This window comes from Saimiri boliviensis, chromosome 12 (assembly GCF_048565385.1).
Source record: "Saimiri boliviensis isolate mSaiBol1 chromosome 12, mSaiBol1.pri, whole genome shotgun sequence".
Classification (NCBI taxonomy): domain Eukaryota; kingdom Metazoa; phylum Chordata; class Mammalia; order Primates; family Cebidae; genus Saimiri; species Saimiri boliviensis.
Window position 1 is genome coordinate 109,837,326 of NC_133460.1, and position 8,944 is coordinate 109,846,269.

The window sequence follows — 8,944 nt, forward strand, 5'->3', positions numbered from 1 at the left end:
TGATGTCTGCTTACGCAGTTCTTTTCTTTCTTTCTCTGTAAAGTGAGCAAATCTGTGTCTGCTGCCGAGCAACAGTTGTGGAAAAAAAGCTTTTCTTGTTTTGAAAAGGGAATTCACAACTTTGAGTCAATTGAGGATGCTACAAATGCCGCCCTTTTATTATGTAACACCGGGAGACTCATGCGAATTTGTGCACAGGCACACTGTGGTGCAGGTGATGAATTTAAACGTGAATTTTCACCAGAAGAAGGCTTATATTATAATAAGGTAACAAATCCGCTTGCATGTTGGGCCTCACCCATTCATACCTGTCATTTATTTACACTTTGCCATTGTTTCACTAAAATTTTACAAACCTAAAAATAATTAAACTATGGTAATGGCACAAAACTAGACAGATCATGAAAATGCCTGGAACCTGGCCTAAGACGAGTAAGAATTGAGTATTGAAGATGACATGTGGAATTGGTAGGAAAAAGATGATTCTGCAAACTGTTGGTACAAGCAGCTTGAACGTCAAATGGATTAAAGATTGACATGGAGAAAGTAAAACTGTAAAAGTACTAGAAGAAAATACAGGTAGCAACTTATATGATAGGTATATGATAGGCTAAGGAAGGACTTTCCCGGCATTGCACGGTAAGCAGAAATCCTGGGTAAAAGTTGAATAAACTCAAATGTGTAAAAAATAAAGTTCTAAAAAGCACAAATATGTAAAAAATCTAAAAATGTGCAACAGAAAGTGAAATTGAAAGCAAATTATAATCTAGGGAAAATACTTATTCATAATAACAGAAGAGAGGTTAATACACTCTTACCATATAAAAATTAAGAATCATTGAAATTAAACCACCCAAAGAGAAAAAAAGAGCAAATAACCTTGAACAGGAAATGTACACTTTTTTTAAAAAAAAAAAGTAAATGGCTAATATATACAAAAGAAAAATTTCAAAATTAATTTTTTTTTTTTTAGACAGAGTCTCACTCTGTTGCCCAGGCTGGAGTACAGTGGCACAGTCTCAGCTCACTGCAACCTGGGTTCAAGCAATCTTCATGCCTCATCCTCCCACATAGCTAAGACCACAGGTGTGCACCAACCACGCCTGGCTCATTTTGGTATTATAATATTTTTAGTAGAAATGGGGTTTCGCCATGTTGGCCATGCTGGTCTCAAACTCCTGGCCTCAAAATTGAGTTTTATTTATCAGATTGCCAAATTTTATGACAAATGATCACACTGACTGTTGGAGAAGGTACAAGGATATGAGCACTCATGTTCTGGAGTAACTGAAGCCATTTAAATGACATTAGTAGTGAAGAATGATTGTGGCATAATAAATTTTTAAATGAGTGTGATCTTTTTTTATTTTCTTTTTTAAATTTATATATACACAGAAGAGAGTTAATACGTACACACCAGAAATGTAGAAATTATTGCTGGATACAAAAAAAGAAAAATTATTGCTGGGTAGTTAAGTAAAGTATGGTTTTGGTTTTGATTTTAATATAATGGCCATGTATTTGAGGATTGGGGTAACAAGGTGGGAGGAAATACTTCTTTTTACAGTAAAATCTGTCAAGTTTTTAATCTAGTTTACTAGTATGTAAACTGTAATTTACATTTAGAAAGAAAAAAAAAAAGGAAGCAGGTGCATCCTCATGCTCAGCCTGAGTCAGAAAGCAGCACCATGGACTGGCTTCTTGTAGCCTTGAGGTGGGAATGCAGAGTGGTCTTCAGTCTACTTGAAATAACTTTCTTCACTGAAATATTTTCATTGACTTTTTTGGGAAGAAAAAGTAATTTCCTCATAATGTTGTCCCTTTATAAATTATCCCAAAATTAAGTTAACATCTGGATAGTTAACAAAATATGTTTTATTTTAATGCAGTATTGGTGTGTGTTTAAGCTGAGTTAGAAATGTACACTGTTTTCTCCTTTGCAGGCTATCGATTACTATTTGAAAGCACTAAGGTCATTGGGAACACGAGACATACATCCAGCTGTTTGGGATTCGGTGAACTGGGAATTGTCCACGACTTACTTTACTATGGCAACTCTACAGCAAGATTATGCTCCATTATCTAGAAAAGCTCAGGAGCAGGTGATAATATTTGCTGGATTATAAAATAAGTTCTCAGTCTCATGTATTCCTTTAACAAATATTGAGTATTCGTTGTCTTTTCTTTAATAAGCAGCATTTAAACGTTTTAACAACCCCTACAGTCAGATTCCAAACTTATTTTTTTTCTTGCCCTCAAAAAAATAAACAGATTGAAAAAGAAGTCAGTGAGGCCATGATGAAGTCCCTGAAATACTGCGACGTGGATTCAGTGTCTGCGCGGCAGCCCCTTTGTCAGTATCGAGCTGCAACCATCCATCACAGGCTGGCCTCCATGTACCATAGCTGTCTGAGGAATCAGGTACTGTTAGTCCAAGTTAAGTACAGAGCTGCGTTAGGATAAAAGTATTCTGGGTTCTTTGTTTTTAATTAGCTACTTTAGAAAAACATGTAGTGTAGCTGTTTTTCCCTCTCACCTGTGCCATATATTTTCTTCTACTCTACTTGATTGGGTCTTAGCGAACTTACCGATTTGCCTAGGTGTGTTACTTAGTTTTTTTTTTAATGTAGGTAGGCTTTATAGTAATGGTTTGATGCCAGTTTTACAGTACTAGTCTCCCATCTTTTATTGACAAGTAGAGCATATATATGAAAGCATAGAAAATACATGTGGCACATACATACAGTTTACAAAATAAACAAAAGGAAAAGCCCTGTGGCCCTTGTCTGGAGGTGAAGGAATGGAAGCGTCCTCTAGAGGGCCCCCGTGTGCCCCTCCCTGGTGTGTCTTCCTTGATGTTCATCCAGGTAAACTGCTGTCCTAAATTTTCTGCTGTGTTCCTGCCTTTTTTGTGCTGTGCCACTTAAATAGTATGTCTATATTGTGCTCCATGGGGAGCATGAGAAAATGAACCCTTCTGTTGGTGTTCTGTGGCTTACTGCCTTTCACTTAACCTTGTGTTTTTGAGATGCATCTGTGTTGGCAGGCACATGTACCTGTTCATTTTCTCAGCTAAGTAGTCGTTAAATGACTATATGGTAGTTTATTTAGTCTGTGATTACTGAATTTTTAGGTTATTCCAGTTTGATGCTATTAGAATCTAGTACCAACAGTATTATACATGAATCCTTGTGCTCAAATGCCTGTATTTCTGAGAATAATCTGAGGCCTAGAATAAATTAGCCTTCCTTTGGAGAGATTGCTTTGCTTCTGCTGGAGTCTTGGGCCTATAGTTTCTCAGTAATGCTTTTTGTTTGCTTTGTTGCTTTTCCTGCTGGTAAGGTAAGACTACTTACCTTGCAGTCCTTTTGGCATGAGTTTACTTCTGGGTGGCCCTTATGCTGAAAAGTATCATCTTTTGAGTTTGAGATCCAGCTTAAACTGAAGAAGGTTTTTTTTTTTTTTTTTTCAGACTGGGTCTCATTCTGTTGCCCAGACTGGAGTGCAGTGGCATGATCTTGGTTCACTGCAAACTCTGCCTCCCAGGCCTCCCCACTCTTTTGCATATAGATATCTAGTTGCCCCAGTACCATTTTCTGAAAAGACTACTCTTCCTCTACTGAATTGTCTTGGCTCCCTTAAACTTGCCTTTGCCATTAGGATATTAGGCCACCTGAGAAAACCTGAATTTTGGTTGAGGACTTTAGAAGGCAAAGTGGAAAGAAATCTTCTCCAATTCATACCTATAATCGCAGCACTTTGGGAGGCCGAGGCAGGCAGATCATTTGAGGTCAGGAGTTTGCGACCAGCCTGGCCAACATGGCAAAACCCCGTCTCTACTAAAAATACACAAATTAGCCAAGCAGTAGTGATGGGCGCCTGTAATCCCAGCCACTCAGGAGGCTGAGGCAGGGAAATTGCTTGATCCAGGAGGCGGAGGCTGTAGTGAGCTGAGTTCATGCCATTGCACTCCAGCCTGGGCAACAGAGTGAGACTCCGTCTCAAAAAAAAAAAAAAAAAAAAAAGAGAAATGGATTAAATACCTAAATATAAAAGCTAAAAACAACAAGACCTAATAAGATCCCCGGGGTGAAAAATAACTCAGAAGCACTTAGTGAAGCCTGAGGGAGTTACCGGGAAGGATTTGTGTTTGAAGTTTGGGCTTTGATTTCAGGTTGGTGATGAACACCTCAGGAAGCAGCACCGGGTGCTGGCAGACCTTCATTATACCAAGGCCACAAAGCTGTTCCAGCTTCTGAAGGACGCTCCCTGTGAGCTGCTCAGAGTACAGCTGGAGAGAGTAGCATTTGCAGAATTTCAGATGACCAGTAAGTCTTACTTTTCATTTCTCGAATATGCATATATTGGCTTAGCGTTCAGTTGTCTTAGAGTGAGGCAGGTCTGTGAAGCTAAATAATACTGCTTTCATTTTCAATTTGCCCCAGAGTTAATGATTTTGGGTAGGGAGCAGGAGGAATCTCTATACTTTTTGAAGGGCTTTTTAAAACGAGAAAAATAGATTATGTTCAGTCACTAGAAATAGTGAAATATGGCCCATGACCCCTTATTTGGAAAAAAATTTGACAAATCAGTTTAAACAGTTAAAGATTTAAATTGGCCAGGCATGATGGCTCACGCCTGCGATCCCAGCACTCTGGGAGACTGAGGCAGGCGGATCACCTTAGGTCAGGAGTCGAGACCAGCCTGGCCAACATAGTGAAATCCCATCTCTACTAAATACAAAAATTGGCCAGGTGTGGTGGTGCAGGCTTGTAGTCCCAGCTGCTGAGGAGGGTGAGGTGGGTGAATCGCTTGAACCCAGGAGGTAGAGGTTGCAGTGAGCCAAGATCATGCCACTGGGCTCCGGCCTGGGCAACAGCTCGAGACTGTCTCAAAACAAAACAAAAAAACACAAAGATTTAAATCAGGATGAAAAAGTTGAGAATGGAATTGAGAGGTAACAGTAAAGGAGTAGTGGGCCTTATTGAACCCTTTAAACATAGAACTGACATTTGGATTGTGGTTCCAGAATAGACACTACGGTAGAGCCTGACCAAGGTACAGATAAGTCGGGAGATAGAGAAGGGTGAAGCTAAGAATGCTTTCTTAGGTTATTTTCCATGGCAGGGAGTAGGCAGATGCTTCAACCACTTAATGATTTTTCCTAAGTTGCCCCCTCTGTCTTGCTAACCTGTTCTCTTCTCCTGCAGAGGAGTCTTCTGAGAAGTATTTCTTGTGTGGTAAAAAAACAAGAAACAATTATTTGAAGTGCAGCAGTTCATTTAGTTTTTCAGTCTTCTGTAAAACAAGGTTAATTTACTTCTGTATGACTCAGTTTACATAGGTATACAGTAGCCCTGAAGGTGCCTAAGAAACTGGTAACATTGTTTCCTCTGGGGAGGAAACCTGGAAGGCCAGGAGGAGGGGCTTCACTGCATACCCATTTGGACCTTGTAAATTTTGGGAATGTATTACCCATCTAAAACAGTTTCTAAAAATAGTTTTTACTAAAATTAATTTTTTGCTGGCATATAATGCGTGGCTAGATGTGTGGGACAGTCACCAGAATTAACACTAGCTCTTTATGGGGGACGGTTTGGGGAGAGTGATCTTCACTTTACATTTGCACCTTTGAATATTCTGCTGGGTTTGAATTCCATAGAATGAGCAAACATCTTTTTTTTGTTGTTGAGTTTTTGTTTGTTTGTTTTGAGACAGACTCACTCTGTCACCTAGTGGAGTGCAGTGGCATGGTCATGGCTCACTGCAGCCTTCACCTTCTGGGCTCTAGTGATCCTCAGCCAATTTTTTTTTTTTTTTGAGATCGAGTTTCGCTCTTGTTACCCAGGCTGGAGTGCAATGGCGCGATCTCGGCTCACCGCAACCTCCGCCTCCTGGGTTCAGGCAATTCTCCTGCCTCAGCCTCCCAAGTAGCTGGGACTACAGGCACGTGCCACCATGCCCAGCTAACTTTTGTATTTTTAGTAGAGATGTGGTTTCACCATGTTGACCAGGATGGTCTCGATCTCTTGACCTCGTGATCCACCCGTCTCAGCCTCCCAAAGTGCTGGGATTATAGGCGTGAGCCACGGCGCCCAGACCTCAGCTAATTTTTTAAAAAATGTTTTGTAGAGACAGGGTCTCACCATGTTATAAGCCCAGGCTGGTCTCAAACTCCTTAGCTCAAGCAATCTTCCTGCCTCAGCCTCCCAAAGTGCTAGAAGATACTGAGAACAAATTTGCTAAGATGATAAGTGTGCTTAATTCCCTCCTTTAAATACTTTACTACTGTGAGTATTTTAGAAAATAATGTAAATATTTGGGGGGTGTTGTTAGCCAGATTTGTGAGTTTTGTAAGCCAAGTTAATAAATGCTCTAGATTGTGACACCTTTTATTCTATCTTATTTTATCCAGTGTTTTTTTCCTAGTACATATGATTCAGATCTCCCTTCCTAATGTCTATATTGTCTGGTCCCTGCCCCAACATCACTTCCATACATAATCAATAGCTTGTCTTCCAGATGCCAAATCCATGCTGAAATCACATTTATCCGTTGATTTGAACGATAATAGATTATTTAGAAAGTGTGGGATTATGGGTCAGCACATCAGCTCACACCTGTAATCCCAGCACTTTGGGAGGTCGAGGTGGGTGGATCACAAGGTCAGGAGATCAAGACCATCCCGGCCAACATGGTGAAACCCTGTCTCTGCTAAAAATACAAAAATTACCTAGGCATGGTGCTACTCACCCGTAAGTCCCAGCTACTCGGGAGGTTGAGGCAGGAGAATCACTTGAACCCAGGAGGTGGAGGTTGCAGTGAGCTAAGATCATGCCACTACACTCCAGTCTGGGCAACAGAGTGAGACTCCACCTCAAAAAAAAAAAAAAAAATGTGTGGGATTATGCTTTAAAGGAAGAAGGCAACAGTTATTCTCTCCCCACCTATAGACTTGACTTGGGGAGTCCCCAGATCACTTTCACTTCTCACACTAATTCCAAGTTTGTTGGGGGCCTCCAAGACCATTCTGTTTGAGAATTTGCTAGAAGGACTTATAGAACTCACTGAAAGCTGTTCTGCTTACAGTTACAATTTCTTACATTGAAAGGATGTACATTAAAATCAGCCAAGGGAAGAGGCTCAGCAGGCAGAGTCCTGGAGAGTTCTAAGTGCGAAGCTCCTAGTTCTTCTCCTGCTGGAGTCACAGATAGTGCTAATTCTGGCTAATTTCTACGCTTGGCGAGTACTGGCAGTGATGCATGCCAGTACTCACCAAGTGTATAAATCAATACATGTACCACTGGGGAAGCTCACCCAAGCCTTGGTTTAGAGTTTTTATTGGAACTTGGTCACGTAGACATGGTTGACTGCCATGTGGCTGATCTTTGTCTCCAGTGCCTCTAGAGGTCGAGCTGTTACCATGGGGCCCAAAGCCCCCACAGTGAGTCCCATAGTTAAGCTATCCAGTGTGACCCAAGGCTCCCAGGTAAACAAAGGCATTCTTACTAGGCAGGACATTTCAAGGACTTAGAGATTACCTTCTGGGAGCCAAGGACAAAGACCAGACCTCTGTTTGTACAAGATGAATCTCCTACTGCACACCACTGCACACAATTGAGCTCTAGGAGAACGGGAGCAAAGGTGTGTTGTTAGCTGTAGAAAAATGTTATTTAGAAGGCTTGAGAATAAAACAAAACCTTGTTCATCTGGTCTGACTTGCTACCTTTGAACAGAAATGTAATAAACTATTACAGGTAGGACAACTGATACTCAGTGCTTAAGTGACTTGACCATATAACTGGTAAACTGTGGGGTGGCCGTCAGGCCCCAGACTCCTTTCCACTGGTCCCTTTTCCTCAGGCTCCTGTTCTGAAAACGTGGTGTCATCCTGTCAAACCACATAGTGAGGCAGGGAAACAATTAATATTTATTGCTTTGTCCAGACTTAGTATTTTTCTCAAGGGAATATTATTAAACAGAAGTTGGATTTAGAAGACTTAAGATTCTCATTGGCTTCCTTCTTAGTGGTTTGAAAGTCTGAATTTTCATTAATACATTAACATTAGATGGGTTTCTAGATTTATTTTTAAAGGAATTAACATTTTGTATTTTATACTTTAGGCCAGAATAGCAATGTTGGAAAGTTGAAAACACTGTCTGGGGCGCTTGATATAATGGTGAGAACTGAGCATGCGTTCCAGCTTATCCAGAAGGAGCTTGTAGAAGAATTTGGCCAGGTAAATGGAGAAAATGACTGTATTTGGTTTTTGTGTGTTTTAAGCTACATGGTAAATGTATATAGTGGCCATATGAGATGTGTGTGTTTACGTGTATGTTTTATGTGTGTGTATACGTACACATACATGTGTATGCTATGCCCTAAAACACTTTAACAATGATTTGTTATATTTGCCTGGTAGAATTATTTATCTCCCTTCTTTAATTTGCAAGTATTTTAAAATATTTTTAAGTAATATATCTCAACAAGACCATAGTTAGCAAATTATAAAGTCTCTTAAGTTTTTTGTTGGTGGTGGTGGGAATTTGTTTTATGTTTTAAAAGTAAAGGCCTGTGCCCTCTTTTGTAGTTTCCACTAAAATGCCTGAGAGCAGTTGAATGGTGAATGGGCCTAAGCAGGCTCCTCAGGAAGGAATTTCTAGTTCTGGGCATTCCAGCTTTCACGCTATCTTCTGCTGTTGCTAAAAGCTTCCTGAAGCCCCCCTGGTACACACACCTATTGCTCTCCTAGCCCTGCTTGGTCAACTCCTGTATAGTACCGTACACTTCCCTGCCGTGTCTAATGTTGGAAAGTCAGGATTAATTTCTTCTACATAAGTGCCTGTTTGGGCTGAGACATACTGATTATGTGTTTTAGTCTGTCAAAATGATTGCAGGTGTGCTTTTTGTTTGTTTTGTTTGGGGTTAAAAAATTTATTGGAT

General features: G+C 40.4%; 1 protein-coding gene across 3 annotated transcripts in view; it reads left to right on the forward strand.

Moving 5' to 3' along the window:
- EDRF1 (erythroid differentiation regulatory factor 1) overlaps positions 1-8,944 on the forward strand; it is a 43,766-nt gene that overhangs the window by 27,072 nt on the left and 7,750 nt on the right. For all 3 annotated transcript variants that reach the window (XM_003922107.2, XM_074383065.1, XM_074383064.1), the window contains 5 exons: positions 44-267; positions 1,944-2,102; positions 2,272-2,421; positions 4,175-4,328; positions 8,125-8,240. In XM_003922107.2, the coding sequence (XP_003922156.1) occupies positions 44-267; positions 1,944-2,102; positions 2,272-2,421; positions 4,175-4,328; positions 8,125-8,240 (803 nt within the window). The remainder of the gene's footprint in view (positions 1-43; positions 268-1,943; positions 2,103-2,271; positions 2,422-4,174; positions 4,329-8,124; positions 8,241-8,944) is intronic.